Below are 19,389 nucleotides of genomic sequence, written 5' to 3' on the forward strand. Positions count from 1 at the left end.
TGATTTCCCCCTCCCGGAGGGAAGTTTCCCCAGCAGAACAGCTCCACCGGAGCCCTAGATTGGTTCAGCCAAGGTTCCGCCTCGTGGCGGCGGAGTTTCGTCCCGTGAGCTTGCTTATGATTTTTTTCTAGGACGAAAGACCTCATATAGCAGAAGATGGGCACCGGAGGCCTGCTAGGGGGCCCACGAGGCAGGGGGCGCGCCCCCCACCCTTGTGGATGGTGGGTGGCCCCCCTCTAGTGCTTCCTTTGCCCAATATTTTTATATATTCTGAAACGTGCTCCCGTGAAGTTTCAGTACTTTTGGAGTTGTGCAGAATAGGTCTCTAATATTGCTCCTTTTCCAGCCCAGAATTCCAGCTGCCGGCATTCTCCCTCTTCATGTAAACCTTGTAAAATAAGAGAGAATATGCATAAGTATTGTGACATAATGTGTAATAACAACCCATAATGCAATAAATATTGATATAAAAGCATGATGCAAAATGGGCGTATTAGATGACTGGTGACAAGCATCTCAAGGCCCCAGCTCGCGAGCTACTTGAAGTTACCAAGTTGCCTATTGCTGATGAAGACTTTGATCCTGCATCACCCGCGGTTGCTGCTATTGGAAATATGCCCTAGAGGCAATAATATTGTATTATTATATTTTGTATTCATAATTAAGAGTTTATATTCTATGCTGTAACTGCTATGATCTTGGAATGTGCGATTCGGTGGAAAACTCATATGCACGTGTGGAATGATAAACGACAAAATAAGATTCCCAGTATTGCTCTAAGATTAGCTTAAGTGTTGTTGGTGATCATGTTTCCCGGATTTTAGGATATCATTAAGTGTAACGATAGTTCTAAAACGACATTGAGAGTATGGCATTAGAAGAACGATCATATTGAATCGACCAAACTTGTTTGTTATACTTTGAGATAATATCATCTGAAGTCTATTTTTATAACACGGAGTGTTAACGTGAGTCTTAGTTCCTTAGACCATGAGAGTATCGTAGTCACTTCTTACCATACGGTGGACTTTAGGGTTGCTCACACGTCATTTGTAATATGGTGATCATAACGACAACTTACGGGTTCATCGGAAAGTTTGAGAAGGGACTAGATAGCTCGAGAGTGTAATTTGCTCCTCCGACGATGGAGATATATTCTTAGGGCCCTCTCGATGTGACGGCATCTATCATCGTCTAGCCAGACACAGGTGACAATATCACGGGGATGCTTTAACATGTCAACGAGAAAGAAGATCAAACCTGTTAACAAGGAGACCGGTATAGTGAGCATGTGTTTGATTCAAGAGGATACTGATACATCTCACCTTGGGTTTTGTAAAGTATCTCGAAGCAAAGGGAATACCACATGATAATCAAAGGTTCACTCGAATGTCATTCATGTACTCATGGGGATTGATATGGACGCCCATGGTTCCGATATCGGTCATTGAGCAAAGAGGTTTTATTCATGTCTATGTTTTACCGAACCTACCGGGTCACAAGCTTAAGGTAATCATGATCTGCTGAGTTTTAGTAGGACGGGAGTAAGGAGAATATATTTGTGAAATTGTTTCATTAATATTTGAAATAGTTTTGATAGAAACTTGAAGTGTTCGGAGTTTATCGAGCACCGAGTATTACCGATAAATAATATATAGGTGGAAAATGTTTCTGGAGGTGTTACATTAATAATAAAAGGCTCTGATAATAGTTAGGAGGCTTTTATATTTAATTTAATATCAACGGGTCTTAAAAGGACAAACGATGGAAGGAGAATTGGGCCACAAAAGCCCAATAGGGGAGGCACCCCCTTTCCCACTTAGGGGAGGCCAAATTGGACAAGTGGGGGACTCCTCCTCCTCCTAGGGCCGGTGCAAGGGGAGGGGAATCCTTCTCCTTGTGTGGCACCCCCTCTCCCCTCTCCAAACCTATATACTTGAGGTATTGGCACCTTTTGAACTAAAGTTTTGTAGCCTCCTCTAGTTCTCTAATTCTAGTTCTAGTTGGTCCTAGTTGGTCCTAGTTGACCAATTAGAGCTTGATCTAGATCCTCTAATCCTGATAATTAGAAGCTCAGTGTGGTTCTAGTCTCCTCCCTCTAATTCCCTAGTGATGATTAGCTCTGGACGGCGAAGCGCTACCAGATCGTGAAGACTGTACGCTTGTGTTCACACATGAATGTCACCATGTACCCTCGACGTCGGGGTGATGCACCGCAGCTCACGTCGAAGGAGGCCCGGATGGAAGTGCGGTACGCAAGCAATCCGGCAGGCACTTTTGTAGACACGAAACCCCACACACCCGGGAGGGACCCCGTTAGGGCGTGCGATGTCTATGTGAAAGGATCGAGATGGACCTAGAGGGGGTGAATAGGTACAATTACTAATTTTAATTGTTACTTAGAAATTTTAGGCAATAATGCGGAAGATGAAAGTGAGCTTAACAATTGCAAGTATAATGCTAGGAGCTAAGCAAGATAAACAAGTAACACCAATGGGTGTGTAAGCAAGCACAATATGATATAAATAAGTGCAAAAAGACAAGTAACCACAAGGAGTGGATCTATCACTTGGTCGGACAACTTCTCTCAAATGCTCTCAAATCCCTTAGGGATCTAAGATTTGGTGTGGAAGAGTGAGAGAGAGAGTGAAATGTGTTCTAGGGTTTGTTCAAAGTGAATGGTCAACCCTCTCCTGTGGGGAAGAAGGGCTATATATAGTGTGAGCACAAATGTGGCTATTGTAGCACAAGTGAACGGGCAGGCCGGACATCCGGGCAAGGTGGTCGGACATCCGAGTTGGCGAGGCACTTGAAGAACAAAGGAGAAGCAGAGGTAAAACACAAAGGGGCCGGACATCCGGGGGCCAAGACCGGATATCCGGCAAATCAAGAAACCCCGGACATCCGGCACATGGTCGGACATCCGGCAAGTTCACAAAGATGAATACGCCCTCTAGATAGCACAAGCCGGACATCCGGCAAGTAAGCCCGAAAATCCGAGGTGCAGGGGGAGCCCGGACATCCGACAAGTAGCACCAGCACAAAGTGCTCTCTGGATAGCTAGGCCCGGATATCCGGCGAGCAGGCCAGATATCCGGCATGAGGCCCGGACATCCGGCAGGCCAGAGACAAAAACATGTCAGAGAATATAAATATGGAGCATGTGCATTTTTGGGAAGGAGGTTTGTGGCAAGATCAAGTCTTTTAACTAACCCTATCGATCCCCTCTTAATAGTGTGGGATCCTATACTCAAGAAAACAAATATGTAATCATTTTGATACTTCGTCCTTGAGTAAGAAACACTTCGTATGCTCTTGATCCGCACACCTTGATGAACCGGGGACTAACACCTGAGATTTACTTGACAAACATAGTTAGTCCCCTACATGTATATTATCATCAACATCAAAACATGATTTAAGGGCATGATTTCACTTTCACTATGGGCTGCCCTAGGTCGACTTGATCACTCCTGGGTCCTCGAGGTTCGCCACCTTGCAACAAGAAGAACAAACGAAGAACAAGGAAGAAAAAGAACAAGCGAGAAGGTAAAAGATGATAGATTGATTTATCGATTGTGTGTTGTTCAATCGGCCATCACCTCTCATCTATTTATGAGGTAGTTGGACTTCCCGTACAAGAAAAAGGACTAAAAATTCTTTTTAAAATGTCAAAAACCCTAACCTAACTCGGATAGAAATCTTTGGTATTTTTTTGGATCAACTCGAAGCCTCAGAGTGGCTTGCTTCAGTCTCACCGAGTGAACATGGCCAACCTTCTGTAATCTTATATATTCAAGTCAGAATTTCGGAGTGGTTTCATTCAGAATTCCCAATTTTTCTGACATCAACTCGGTCTCACCGAGTCAAATCAACTCGGTGGGTCCAAAGTGACTCTGCAGTTTTTGTCCCTAGCCTTGTTTTGACTCCACATGTTGCACAGGATTTACATGATTTTTATATCAAAATCAATCATTTTGACGAGACGCACAACTTTCATGTTGAAACTTTTCCTAACCAAGGCCATATTAATTGAGTTTTGTACATTTTATAATCTGGTGTCAATATGAGCATCTCTAAAATTGTCACGACTTTTGCATCCAAGCTCCGTTATGGACCATCTTCGTATTCATCCTGATCTTCTCGAAGAGAGACATCTGATGGTGAATTCCAATCGTAAGTTTGAATTAATCTTGGCATAGCTTTAAGCAACTTTTATGATTGTGCTACTTTTTGAGCATCAACCTATGCCCCCCTATTTTTGACAAAGTAGCATGCCGGAAAGTAACTTGTACCGGGTTTTCTATAAGGACGGTGTCAACACTCCATCGGCCATCTATATGTCTGCCTAGGATGATAAATATATATCCGCCATTGCTTGTGTGAAAATTTTGATGCAAACTTGGGTGAAACCTTCTCGACTTCATTAATCCGACGATAAATTTTCATAGATATGCACATCAAAGCCATTCATCAAACCATATTGTCCATCCTTCAGCTATGATCTTGCAGATAATCAACAATGAAGTTTCTCCAGTCCTTGCTTTTGCATGCATAAAAAATTCATTAGTGGCCAAAGCGGTGGTCATTGGTTCGGCCTTACCCGTGTCGATGAGACAAAGCATCGGCTTTGATAGATATTCAATACACCATGATCAACATAGTAGCCGAATGCATGTTGTGCCAACTCTTTCTAATTGTCATGTCTAGATATATGAACAATTTGAAAGCAACCCAGGGAGAATATTACATCTAGACATGCCTCAAAATAAATTATAAGTGATTCCCCAAATCATTGATAATTTTTTGATATTCGTTGCACTACTAGTAACGAATCAGCGAAAGCCTCAATATGTTTAGCACCTTGCCTCAGTCTCCAATCGTACCAAGGATGATGCTAGAATACCACGACCATGATTAGATAGTTTCTTAGGGCGATAGTTAAATATCAACCATTACCATGAGGTCCATGTAGAACTCATCCACCAAAGCATGTATAGCCGAAATAAATAAATGAAATAACAATCAAATATTTCATCTCTTTTGGATTAGAAAAAAAAATGGAACTAACCAAATGTATAGTGATTTGGTAATACCCTCTCATGATGTAGAAAATTATGTTGCATCCATGGATCAAAATAAATCCATGGAGGGTAATTGATCATACCTACGGATGAATTCCATGGCAAAGGCATCAATGGCATGGTTGAATAATATGGATGATGTGCTAACCGATGATTTTGATGTTGTGATGCAAACCTTCGACTTAATTGTTCGTCGCTTCCATCCTTCTATGTCTTCACTTTTTTGTACTTGTTGCAATAGAAGCTTGCACATCATTTTTGTTTTGATTGCCCCCTTTGGGAACCCATACCATTTTCTTCTTTCTCAGCTCTTGTGCATTATGCTTTTGTAATTCCTTATTTTGCCAATACGATAAGCCTAGTGGATGCCCCGACTGTGATTTTGTTTGAAGCAATGGCAATCCTTGTTTTACCTTGTGCACTCTAAACTTTTTATCTTCAGATTTAGCACTTGATTGACTTGCCTCATCCCTTTAGTAGCCAATGTCAACACTTTAATTGGCTCTTTTTCATTTGAGATCAAATCTGAAGTAGCACTCCTACGATCATTTCTTTTAACACGGTAAACTTGCTTGACCACGTCTTTCTTATTCCTTGAGCTCTGGACCAATTCCTTATGATTAAAACAGTCTTTGACACGTGATTGTTCATCAAATGTTGACCTTATTGGAGCTGCATAATGTTGGTGACATAGTCTAAAATAAGATGAAGAATGTGCCCGTGTATCATACATGCCCCATGATGGATATGGATAAGAATTACTATAGGGATGCATCCTAACATTGGCATTTGGTGGCCCGAAAGGAGGATACAAATATGATGCTTAAAATTCTCCTTTTGCCAATACCAGTCCCCAGATTTGCGCCTAGGGGTGATCTTGATGCTTTTGAATTACTTGGCCAATAAGCATTTCTCTCTTCACTCTTATTTTGATATTTATCTGCAAAAGTAACTTTGGATTTCTTATGTTTGTGCTTATTTCGTCCTTTGTTTTCTTTGGGTTTTCTTGCATCGATCATTCAATTTTGTTGCTGCCCCCCAGTGCTTGGCATCTTCATTGTAGCTTCCATGGAATTTTCTCCCTCAAGAATATTATCATTGTGCTCTTTAAAAACTTTCTTACTTGAAAGCTTGATCCCATTATCTATAGTTTTTACCTTCTCATGTTTAAATGGATTGGTGATATCTCCTTTTTATTGATCCGGTATTGGAACAAGAAAGTGTATCCCACACCTATTTCCTCATAGGTGAAACTGGGTATCGAACCCATGAGGGGAAGATTCCCTTGAATCAATGGTCTCTAGCAAGCTTGTGCCAAAGTTTCAAATCCAGCTTTTGACCGAATAAACAAGCAAATTGTGATTCAAACACTTATAATAAAAAGAAGGTACGTGAATGAGGACCTAATGCTTACAACCATGTATTGGTGTTGGGATCAAAAATGATATTAGTTTGTGCTCGGGGAGTCACCCATCAAGATGTGCTTGCTTTGTATCGGAGTGGGGGATGTGTCCAAATAACATCTTCACCGGCACAAGTCCTGCATCAAGAATCAGTTGTCCTAACACAGGCCCTATCCGTCTTGTGGGGTTACCTCGATAATTAAGATAATAATATCACACAAAAGCTTTGGGCGTTTAAACTTGTAGCGATCCGACCTCAAACGATCAAATCTCTGTGCATAAGTGTCATCCCTGAATTGGTAATGCTGACACACACAGTACTTGAAGGATTTATAACAGAGTTCAATCACACACTTATTACATCGAATATCTCAAAAGAGAGTACTTATTACAATAATATGGCTGAAGGCCATCTAATGAAGATAACAACGGAAGGCTTCAAAGGTAAAATGAGTCCATCAACTCCAACGGCATAGCGCACCTTACTCTTCGTTTGAAAAGTCTGCAACATAACACGTTGCAGCCCGAAAAGGGTCAGCACATGGAATATGCTGGCAGAATAACACTGTAGAGCAATGAACAAGTAGTAGCTATAACTATATGCATATTTGTCTGGTGGAGGCTCTATGGTTATTTTTGCAGAAAGCTAGTTTTTCCCTACAACAAAGGAATATATTTTATTTAACTACAAATTTTGTTGAAAACATTGAGAATGGTAACCCCATCTCAATCCCAAATTAATAATCATTAACCCAACAAACTAATTAAGTAAAGTGATGAGATCAACATAATAATTCAAGCACCAGATACTCAAGACGTCCATAACTGGGGACATGGCTAACCATGATTAGTTTGTACACTCTGTAGAGGTTTGCGCACTTTTCCCCACAAGACTCGATTTCCTCCGTTTGATTTCTCGCACTGCATGATGTTTGAGAAACGGATGACCGAGACACGGTCTTTCAGAAGCATTAGCCCTTTCAACGGGTAAACCGTACCACCTACATCCCCTACATCTGCTAGTTTACCACTGAAAGAGGTCACATAACATACTTAACTATGCTAGAGCCCATAATGGCTTGTGGCTGCACACGGAAGTTTCTAGCATGAATAATTTTATGATCCCTTTGAGCCTGGGTGGCAGACCATAGGATGATCACACAGATTCCCCGGGATCTCCTTGGACAACACTGGATTACCCCAAGTGCCCACAAACAATCCACCCAGAGGTGTGTTAAAGTAACCACCTTAAATAAACCCTTAGTTCATAATAATACTCACAACTGTCATGAAACACTCAAACCAAACCACGTCTACGAGCATAGCATAGCAGTATAAGCATAACGTAGAAGTAACTCCCAGGGTTTGAATGAAAAGGGCAATAGGTACTACCTCAACAACTACTTCCCAATACCCACATGTTAAACAGTTCCTACTCATGCAATGTTTGAGGGTTTGAAACTAATGCATAAAAACTAGGTAATAAAGGGGTATGATCAAAGTGTTATTTGCCTTGCTGACGATCGGAAAACCCTAGTGACTTGTAGTAGCACGCTTCGCACTCCGGAAACTCTATCGCAAACAAAAAATAACATACATAAGCACTCAAGCAATAGATGCAAGGGTAAAACTTAAGAGGAAAGATCCAAATTGAAGTTCAACTTAAGAGCTTCGATTTTGCAAAAAGAATCAATCAAATCGGAGTTACGAAACTCAAACTAAGGTCAAAAGAAGTTCAAATTCAAATCTACTTGCAACCAAATTTTAAATTGTCAAAATCATGTTCAAGTTGGTTAACTGGAAAGAGCGGTTCGAGATGAAGATTTTGGCGTTGGTTTCACTGGATTTGGATGAACGAGCAAAAAGTTGCGAGGGTTTAAAGATCAGGGGCTAATCTGTGATAAAAATAATCACGGATAGGTCCCTGGCCGAAAATAAAATAAAAGAAAAAGACCATCGAATGAAAGTTCGCTATCAGGGACAAACGAGTGAATACGTTCACTAACAGAGACGTTCGAGCGAACGCTCGCTAATTAGCGAACTCGAAAAAAAACCGATCTAAATCGAAAACCGAAAAAACGTAAAACAAAAAACCGAATAGTTTTATACCCAAAACCGATGAAAATCCGGCAAGACGGCAGCGGCGGCTCGGACGTCGACAGGGCGGCGGCTCCGGTGGGTCTCCGGCGGCAGCGAGGGCGTCAGGGGGCTCGGCGCAGCTCGGCAGTCAGGATGGAGGGGGCGGCATCGGTCGGGAGTGGCGGGGCGGAGCGGGGCGACGGCGGCGAAGCTCGGCGGCGGCGGCAACTCCGGCGAGGGCGTGGCGGCGGCTGCGGGCTCCGGTGGCTCGGGTTTCGAGGGAAACGGGACCGGGGTCCGGGCTATATAAAGGGGGAGGAGGAGACTTGGAGGAGGGGCGAGGTCGAGGCGGTGGAGAGGAATCCGGGGCGGAGACGGCGGCGGCCGGCGGCGCGTGGAGGCGCTGGACTCTAGCTCGGGGTCGGGGACGACCGGGGTGGGCCGCTGGGCTGCGGCCTGGCTCGGCCGCGAGCTGGGCCGCTAGCTGGCCTGGCTCGGTCGGCTAACATTTTTTTAAAATATTCCGCCCGAATGAAATCCTAATAAAACACAAAAAATCTAAAAATGCCAAAAACAATTTTCATCGCCTAATCCTAATATTTAGAACAAAGTGAACATTTTTCTGGCCTAAAAATGCAATTTTCAAAAATGCATATTTTTCTAATTCAAATAAAATATTTATTTGATTTTAAAAAAATTCCTCCAATATTCCTCTCTTTTTGAAGAAGTCATATTATCTTCCCTCTTTTATTTTTAATATTGAAAATAATTGGAGAGAAAAATATTAGAATCAAAATGATCCTCTTTTCAAATTTGAGAAAAATTCAAATATGAAAATTTATGAAATCCCCAACTCTTTCCTTGGGTCCTTGAGTTGCTTAAGATTTCTAGGATCTCAACCAAAATGCAAATAAAATATGATATGCATATGATGACCTATGTATAACATCCAAATTGAAAATTGGGATGTTACATGACTACACCTCATGAATCCCCAAGGTTACGATCCATATGTTACCCTACTAAACCTTATTGTCATCGGTGTTCGGTATAACACTCCACGTTCCCCTTGCTCCTAGCCTCACTGGTGCTCAATCTCCATGATCCTGGGTACCTGCGGGAATGAAGATCGCAGACAAGACAAGAGACACTTCACGAAACAATTTTATTTCACACATACGAGACGTTATGTCAAAGACTCCCATTGACCCCTTCACCAAATACTGAGGTTCCAAGGCTCATGCCTCACCCCATACCTTATCAATCTACTCACACAAGGAGATCAGATCAGGAGAAGAAAACATTGAAGAACACATCTTGAGATTTGATCGCAATATGTCTTACAATGGATGCCTTTTGCGATGCACGACTACAAGTATGAACTAGATGAGAGAGCACCATGGTGGTAGAGATGGCTATGGAGATGAAAATGGCGGCCGCTAGGGTTTGTGGATGAAGATGATGATGAAGATATTATGGCTGTGCTCGACGTTCTCCCCAACGCTCTCATGTTTACATTTCGACTGGGATACTTTATAAAAGTTGCTCAGGTGGACGACCTGCCTCGGTTTCCACGCCAAATGACCGCTCATGCGACCGCACGCGGTCGCATGGAACTTCATCTATGACTCTGGCGGCCTCCTGGTGACTCTCCATTTACCTTCCTTCCCTTTCTCCCACATGATTTCTTCCCCTGTTAGCCCATTTCCTGTGGAAAAATATCAAAGAGAAGATTTCTAGAATCCCTTGCACTTATTAGCCATTAGTGACAACACCGAAGCAAATATCTCTCTTCTAATGAAATATCTCAGTTTAAACAAGGTTGAAATGAGTGTAAAAATATCACTCATCAACTCCCCCAAGCTTAAACTTGATCTTCCTCGAGCAACATAGAGAGAAATCCGAAGCATAAGGAACCCAGTTGTTTAACCCGAAATAACAAGAAGGTTCTGGTTCACTTACGATCGATATGCCTAGATAGTCCTCCGCTTCTTGACCTGAAAACTTATCATAGATATAGCGGTGGTATGGTTATAGAGCAAGTGTTAATGAAGCAAATATAATCAACATAAAGTTTCTGATCTATTAGATAAAACAACTTTACAATACTTCATTTCATTTAATCTAGACAACACTTGCTTGCTGGGAATGCATGGAAAAGTTTTTTTAGATAGAGTCATGAAAACATAAGTTAGGGGGTAGAAAACATGTAGCAAAATATAATGTTCAAGTGCTCATGAGTACCCCCCACAAGTGTCTCCTCTTCTAGGCTCTTAAACACTTTGTTTCAATCATTGTTTGTTGGAACTTTGATTGACACATGAAGGAGATTATGCCAAATAAGTGATCATGCATAGGTTATCGATGTGGCTTAATGTTTGGGAACTATGGACCTTTAGCAATAATGCCTCTTTCGAGCTCTTTTGATCTATCCCCTTTATTTACCACATACACACCCGCTCAAGAGAAAGTTGAGTAATATTCGTTTGTGGTGTTGCCACTACGTACGGTAACAAACTCATAGTTGAAATCCAAGTTGTCGCTCTTGATGGATCGTTCATTGGCCAGTGGAGTCCTCAACATAACATCAAGAAGGGTGACAAGGTCACATTTACACATGTAAACGCATTTATAGTAGCAAAGGCCATGGCACCAGCCGGAGGCTGTAACACCATGTTGATATATACAACACAAATTTTTGGCATAATCTCACACCTTTCAACTAAGTTCCTCTAGAGAATTTAATCCACAAGTGCTATCAAGTCTATTAAAATTAGCAACATGGGATTGAGCATGATTAAACATTACTTTCACTACAATTTCTCAACTACCAAGTCTTGAGAGACTTTCTCTTGTGCATAGTTATACTTGGTTAATAACATTTCACTTAAAAACTATCCCACGGCAAGTCTTGGTTGTCTAAGCTAAAGAAAACAAAGGCTACAAAATTATTTCAGCTATTAGAGAAAAACCTTTGTATCAACTATTAAGACTTACTCCCATCTGCACATGTCTCACATACAACCACTACATCTACTCTAAGTATTCAAGTGCAAAAGACGGGGGTCGTAGGACATACCTGCATGGTTGCAAATTTACACACTTCTCTTCCTTGATCTTGCATTCCTCATTGTCCTGGCATAGACCAACTCCTCTAAAAATAAAATGCAAACGAACTCCAAGGGGCTAAATAAAGAACAAGAGCAAAGCAAAGCTTATTCTATTTTTTGTTTTTGGGTTTTTGAAAACTATCTTGCAACCAAAAAATTGCAAAAGGCAAAAAAGCAAAAGCAAATAAAAAGAAAAATGTTGGAACAAACCAACACGAGTGTTTTGAAGCTCCTCGAGCTTAAGTGCCTCTCAGGGACGATGCGAGGTTGCTCATATCTTGGATAGAGCCTTGAAGGTTGTCGAGGTCCACCTAGGTGGCGTAGTCTTGTTGGGGCTGCTCTTCCTCTTCGTCGGTGGCGAATTCTTCTTCATCTACTTGTTTAGGTTCTGGCCCTTCTTGGTCAAACGTTGCATCTCTTTCCTGTGCAACATAATGCAATTGTCCATTCTCAATGGAGAAACGGTTAGACATAGGTGTGAGTAACAAGTACACCACTCCAGGAATTTTGATACAATGACGGCCATTACGAACTACGACCATATCAGCGCTAGTAAGAACACAGATGTAACAACGATGTTGCCGACAATGGGGCGGAGATGATTGTAGTTGAGGCCAAAGGAGTTGGCCAACATTGTGATCACTCCTCCACACATGATATCTCCTTGTGCATGGTTTGCTTGATGCGCGAGGTGTAGCAAAAGTATTGCCCCTAGGTTGGGCGAATAACCGACATCTAGGGTGGACCGACTAGGGTAAGGGTACACAATATGACCAAAACGGGGTATTGTGCATCGAGAGGCGACCAGGGTATTGTGCATCCAGAGGCAACTGGTAGCCTATTCACCTTCTCGACATACTTATAGATCCTAAAACATCGTCATTCAGTGGTCACGGACCGAGGCGGGCGGCACAACACCGTCTGCTTTGCCCCAGGATGGATCCAAGAACATAAGCAAGTGCAAGGTCGGGAAGAATAAGGTTCATTTGCATACACTCACATTAATTCGGTACAATTAACACATAGTTTATAGTACATATTTGAACATAAGCAAGTGCAAGACCTGCAAAAGAAAGGTTCATTTGCATACACACACATTAATCCAGTACAATTAACACATACTCCCTCCGTTCCTAAATATAAGTCTTTTTAGACATTTTAAATGGACTACAACATACATATGTATATATACATATTTTAGAGTGTAGATTCACTCAATCACTTGTTGAAATCTCTAAAAAGACTTATATTTGGGAACGGAGGTAATACTATTTATAGTATACAGGACATTTTGTATTTCTAACCTGTAAATGCCACCCTGAGAATGTGCAAGCATAATATTTAAACAGTTGTTTAAAACAGCAAATCTAACTTATCCTCACATGCAACAACATTCAAAGATATTCGATTACCATCATCATTAATTAGCACAAAACACGACTCATAACACGCCATTTCAGAAGCAACAACCATAGTACTACCTCTGTACACTTTTATAAGACGTTTAAGATCACTAAAGCAGTGATCTACAACGTCCTGTAAAAGTTTACAGAGGGAGTACTTAATATATCTGACTACATAAAACATATCGCATAGGCCAGACAAGTTCCTGCTAGCAAAAGCCTCACAAAGTTCATTAAAGAACTGTGGCTAAGTTATTATAGTTAGACAGCAGCTACTATCGGCCTCACCCATTCTTGGGTGAAGAAATATTGGGATAACATAACGGAAAAAGGGACCAGGCAACGGTAACTTCCATTTCACACGAGCCAACCTTCAGCGAACGAGAGCTTCTACCCGATTTCAATGGTTGAAAGAACACCTCACGGTCAATCTGCTGGCTGCCTAGCCAACCTGCTGCATTCACTCTCAGCTCCCCAAAGCTTTCAACAGAAACCATGCGTCGTGACAGCTCAATGGTGCCATCAGTGGCAACAACAGGCGTATCCTCATCTCCAATATTGAGCAGTAACACCCTCATGTGACTGACGCTAGCAGTCGAGGCAAAGAACCGCCCGCTGAATCCATCTGGCCATGACCCGTCGACAATACGCACACTGATTGTGGCCTCAATGGATGAGACTACAATACCACAAGTCAGCTCCAATGTGCTCAGCTTGCTTCTATGTTTTTGGCTGCTCACGCATGAACTGACGGTAGGCTCTCCCTTACTGGCTTGATAATTGATCGATTCGCAGCACTCGTAGCGAAAGCCTAGCAGGCTTAGATCTTTGTCCTCTAACTCATTGCTGCATTTCACTTTCAGCGTGATATCGAAATGCATAGGCCCAAAAAGAGTCAGAGGAGCACGGGCAGGACCTGTTAATACTAAATATGGATCCTGCATGCAACAACCACCAATTTGAGTAAACAATGAGAATATCTCGAATATTGGTATAAGAAAAAGGGAGAGCTGGTCATCAACTGTAACTTAATTTATAGTGATAATATATTGTCTTAAACTAGAAAATCTGTGGGCACAACAACAAAGAACTGAGGATGAACACAATGCCAATACACTTAATTTGGTTAGCAAGGATGTTTAAATATTTCTGAACCATTCAAACTAAAAGAGCAAATTTAAACTAATAAGTAAATTTTGAGCAGCACAATCAAGAGAAAATGTCACCATGCATTGACAATAATACAATGTGAGGTGCATAGACAAATGATGGCAGGAAACATTAGCCTAAATGCGTTAGCGTAACATATAAGAGAAGGAACTATAATGGTTGAGGTCTGCACATATAGCTCAAAGCATATTAGCGTAAGTAATGTCTGCAACATTTGCTTTCCAATACCTTGCAATGTTTCTAAAACATCTTGCAGCCATTTCTCATGAAGTACAGTAAAAGACAATACTAGTATGATAGTATCAAACATATACCAGGGGTTGTGAAGTAAAAACCATAACAGACACATGGTACATATAATACGGCAACACTAAAGGGAGTAATTAAAAAAGGCTTTGTTGCAGAGCTAGAAACAAATAAGACATAATGAATGTAAGAAATAAGAACCTCCTCGTTGAGAGTTTGACAGTTATCCCTTTTGCGCTCAAAGATAATATTGCGATGGTGATCCAGGTCATCCCTCACAGCAACGATGCCAAACACATCCAACGGCCAACGTAAATCCCCATATATTTCCTCAACTTTAACTGAAAAGATCTGCATACTACGCCTGGGTTTAGTAACACCAGGCTTCGTCGGCTTGTCCGTGAAACACATGGCGGGGATCCGAGCTGCATGTAGTAGCAGGAGATTTCACTTCAGTTAAAGAGATATTAATCTATGCATGTGGTGACAGTAAATTGTGATTCAATAATGTCCTGCCTCTATCTATCTAGATCAATGGTGAAATTAAATATAGTGGGAACATCAACTGATCGAACATACAGCAAGAAGAGATGCAACGGAATCATCAATTGATTGGAAATATACTGTTTAGTCGCTGATGAGGGATCAAACGAATTTCGATATGATAAAAGTTAGACAAAGCAGCCTGAGTTTCTGATAGAGTGGAAACAGTTTGTAACGAGCCTATCAGAAATGTAAGCCCGCTGGATAGCTTTTATTTTCAAATTATAGGAAGCCCAAAAATGTTTACATTTATGGGGGACAAACAAAAGAGGAGAAATTCTATAGTTCTGAACAAGAAGTTACAGAATGAATTATAAAATCTAGAGGAGGAGACGAGAGTAATTAGCAGAGAGCAACTTGCACGTAGAGGGAAATACAAACTGGATTGGCTAAGCTTTATGAGAAAAATAAATACTATTGGTTTCAACTGCGTAGCAAGAAGTGGCTATTGGAGGGCGACAACAAAACAGCGTGCTTTCAAAGGGTAGCAAATGAGTGGCAACAAAAACATACTATTTACTCAGTGACAAAAGATGATGTGCGGATTGAAGGTTTGCCCAATTTACTCACATGCTTTTATACTGACCCATTTTGTAAAAATAGTAAGGTATACTATAGACATTGAACTTTGCAAAAATGTACGACAACATCAATTGGAATTTTCTTTTTCATTTCATAGAGAATCGAGGATTTAGTGAAACGTGGCTGAAATGGCTCAAAAGTGTTACAACAGGGGGTACTTTGAATGTCAAAATTGCTTGGCAAAATATGGCACAATTGAGTGATGTGATAATCAGACACATACCATATTTGGTTGAAGAAGGGGGTATCCGTATCTATCCTACAATCACGGCTGATACTATCATACTTATGTAGGATGATTCACACGTGTAGTGTCAAATACGCTCTTATATTAGTGTCAAACGCTCTTATATTATGGGAGGGAGAGAGTAACTTTTAGTCAGTCAGGTTGGTTCATGGCCAATAAGGTAGTTAGGTGTACCAGGGCGGGCCTACTGATGAAACATTAGAGCAATTTAATTGAAAAAATGCAGAACACTAGAAAGGTTAAAGGATGGACCATTATCTCCTTGGATGTGTGTGTGGGGGGGTGACCAATTCATGCCTTACTAGTCTATCACTTTTTTTAGATCACCTTACTAGTCCATCGATATGCCACATGTCGATGTATCCATTACATACAAAAGATAATGACAATCAAAATGGACAAAGGTAAGCGAGGTAAAAGAACAGAAGAAATGACATTGGGGGAAATGGTTTAAAATATGCACACCTAATGGAAATGAGGGGTGGGAATTAAAAATTTGCAGAGGTCGGAAACATCTATATAGATAATAGAAGAATAGCTACAGGGGATGGAAAAATACTGATTTTTGGACTGATCGAGCAAAGCTTCCACAAGAATTTAAACTGTCAAACGACCAGGGTAAAGAGCCTGAGGCATACAACAGGGGGATCAAATGCAGACAAATCTATTTGGGGCTGGAGTAAGGCAAAACAATCAGTGTCATCAATGCATAACTATCTAGCACAGTTCTGATATAACAGACTGTTTAAACACATTTGGAAAGCAAAATTACAGCTGAAAATCAAACTCGCAGGGAATTTACAATGCTGGGTGCTGAAGGTTTACAGAAAGTAGGATCACAGCAACACCACAAGAGAAATTCAACGCTGTGATAAGTAACAATGCGGATTTGACAGGTTTCAGTGCGATGAAAAACAACCAGCATATACAAGTATACACTGGCACAAGTGGCGTGCTCATTGAGGAGATATCCTCTGCTGAGTGAAGACAAAATGGAGGTCAAGACCTGGCCACCAGCTTAATTCACATGCATTTTCATGTTTTACGCTGCAAAAACTTTTATGTAATAAGTAGAACTATATCTCTGCTTTATCATTCATACTAGAAATAACTGCCTGCAATACTTGGCTAAACCTGTTTAAATCTCAGCTGTTTCTGCTTGATTTCTCAGGATGTACCGTCGCAAACAGATCTGATGCTAAGCATCACAACTCTGTTACACTGAAGGTAGTGAGATCCGGCACGACCCTTTCGGGGAAATTTCTACACAGTAATAAGAGAAGGGAAAGGAATGGAGATTATCTTACTCGTGGCCTCGAAGGAGCCGAACTCTTCAGCATATTTCCACTCCCAGTTCTCTCGGTACTCCTGGTAATACAGCTCGTCGGGATCCTTTTTCGGATTACTTTCCTCCATCTTCAGTCTAGCCATGTCTTCGGCCGACATCTTATCCACGTACGCCTGACCAATCAACACCTCCCTGGCCAAATGCTCTCGCTCCAGCGACTCTCGCTGCTCCTCCGTGAGCGCTTCCACCACGAGTGGCGTCGCGTCGGGGTTCTCGGCGTTCCACCTCGCCACCAGCCACTCCATTTGCTCCTTTAGTACCTGATTCATCGCGGCATCCATCACATCCAGCACCGATGGATACTCCGTCTTCTTTGTGATCTTCCTCGAGGTTCTCCTACTCCCCCCGGCCATCTCGGTCCCGCTGTGGGTTTCCCTCTTTCTCCCAGCCTCCTTCGTCATATCCGAACCCGCCTCCATCTCGGCAAGCCGCTGCAACTCGTCTGCCGCCGTCGCCTCTCTGCTCCTGATGGGGAAAACCTCTGGGTACGTTTGGCACTTCTGGGTTGGGAGGCTCCCCAAAACTCACATACTCGGGCCGGCCCGTGTAGTCTGCTACCAGAGCATCTGAACCGTACACATCCTTAGATCCAACGTCCTAAATTGTTTCAATGTTTAGCATCAACCATGTTTTTTTTTCAAGAGTACAGCGTCAACCATGTTTTATATAGCACACTATAAAACAAAATTACGCACCGGCTCATTTCGTTTGTGTGTGTCCATTTGAATTGAAACAGACACAAAAGTCGACCCAACGCGCTGACCAAAACGGCGAATAGCTCATGCAACACACAAGAGGCGTGCGACTGGGCCGGCCCATTCGCTGTCTCGCGCGGGATGTAAAATTCGCACAAAACAGACACAAAAGTCGACCCAACGCGCTGACCAAAACGGCGAATAGCTCATGCAACACACAAGAGGCGTGCGACTGGGCCGGCCCATTCGCTGTCTCGCGCGGGATGTAAAATTCGCACAAAACAGACACAAAAGTCGACCCAACGCGCTGACCAAAACGGCGAATAGCTCATGCAACACACAAGAGGCGTGCGACTGGGCCGGCCCATTCGCTGTCTCGCGCGGGATGTAAAATTCGCACAAAACAGACACAAAAGTCGACCCAACGCGCTGACCAAAACGGCGAATAGCTCATGCAACACACAAGAGGCGTGCGACTGGGCCGGCCCATTCGCTGTCTCGCGCGGGATGTAAAATTCGCACAAAACAGACGGCGCTACTGATAGGACTTGAACCCACGACCTGCTACCTATACGTGCAACGGGCTAGCCATCACATCAAGCGAGTTACTTAGAAGCATTGGCAGCACCACGCTTAAAGAAACTGCCAGCAGCGGCGAAAAATAAAACCCAATTCGCCAAATTACAAAAAATGAAACTTGCAGGAAAGGGATCCTACTCAAGTCCTCCCACCAGAGAAGCGAGTACATAACCACTATAGTAACTGAGGTTTAGTATGTACGATGGCAGCCCGGAGTATATGAACTATAATCCGCGGCACATTAAAACTTGATTTAATATTTGAAGCATAATTTATTAAAAAGAAACTCGTTTTGAAACGCAAACATTATTAGGGGACTCAAATTTTTAAATAACAAACAGGAACAAAAAAAATTGAATACATGAATATATATATATATATATATATATATACATATATATATATTATGAACTACTTTTCATAAACGCAAAACATATTTTGAAAACAATAACAAAATTGGAAAACTGAACATTTTTTAAAATTAAACTATTTTTTACAAAAAATGAGCTTTTTTGAATTTTGGAAATGGATTTCGAAAACATGATTTCTTTTAAAACAATTATGAACAAATTTCCAAAACTGCTGTATTTTTTGGAATACGTGAACAAATTTCGGAAATAGGAACAATTTTTTGAATTAGTGGAAAAAATAAACATGCAGACAATTTTATGAATTTGTGAACAAATTTTGAAACATGATTTTTTTTGAATATGTGAAAAAATTTATGAAAACCAACAAACTTTGAATTTCCCAAACATTTTTCGAATTTGTGAACAATTTTTTAAAGCACGAACGATTTTTGAATCTTGAGAACAAATTTGGAAGCGCGGACTTTTTTGTGTAGCATGAATATTTTTTGAATCTTGAGAACAAATTTTGAAATGAAGAACTAAAATCATG

The 19,389-nt window shown here is 41.5% G+C and overlaps 1 protein-coding gene across 1 annotated transcript; it reads right to left on the reverse strand.

Moving 5' to 3' along the window:
- Window positions 1–13,067: 13,067 nt before the first annotated feature.
- LOC125536253 lies at window positions 13,068–17,714 on the reverse strand. The gene is made up of 3 exons (XM_048699448.1): window positions 17,175–17,714; window positions 14,697–14,920; window positions 13,068–14,017 (listed from the first exon to the last, which is right to left on the reverse strand). Exons 1-3 carry the CDS (start codon window positions 17,632–17,634, stop codon window positions 13,364–13,366), a joined length of 1,338 nt encoding a protein of 445 aa, XP_048555405.1. The 5' UTR covers window positions 17,635–17,714; the 3' UTR covers window positions 13,068–13,363.
- Window positions 17,715–19,389: the final 1,675 nt, after the last annotated feature.

Source organism: Triticum urartu, chromosome 1, assembly GCF_003073215.2.
Source record: "Triticum urartu cultivar G1812 chromosome 1, Tu2.1, whole genome shotgun sequence".
NCBI lineage: Eukaryota > Viridiplantae > Streptophyta > Magnoliopsida > Poales > Poaceae > Triticum > Triticum urartu.

Coding starts and splice junctions, on each gene's coding strand:
- LOC125536253 (XM_048699448.1), bottom strand. CDS start 17,634: ATGGAGGCGGGTTCGGATATGACGAAGGAGGCTGGGAGAAAGAGGGAA. Junction 14,921..17,174: donor CGGCTCCTTCGAGGCCACGA/GTAAGATAATCT, acceptor TACTACATGCAG/CTCGGATCCCCGCCATGTGT. Junction 14,018..14,696: donor GTCAAACTCTCAACGAGGAG/GTTCTTATTTCT, acceptor TGTTGCATGCAG/GATCCATATTTAGTATTAAC.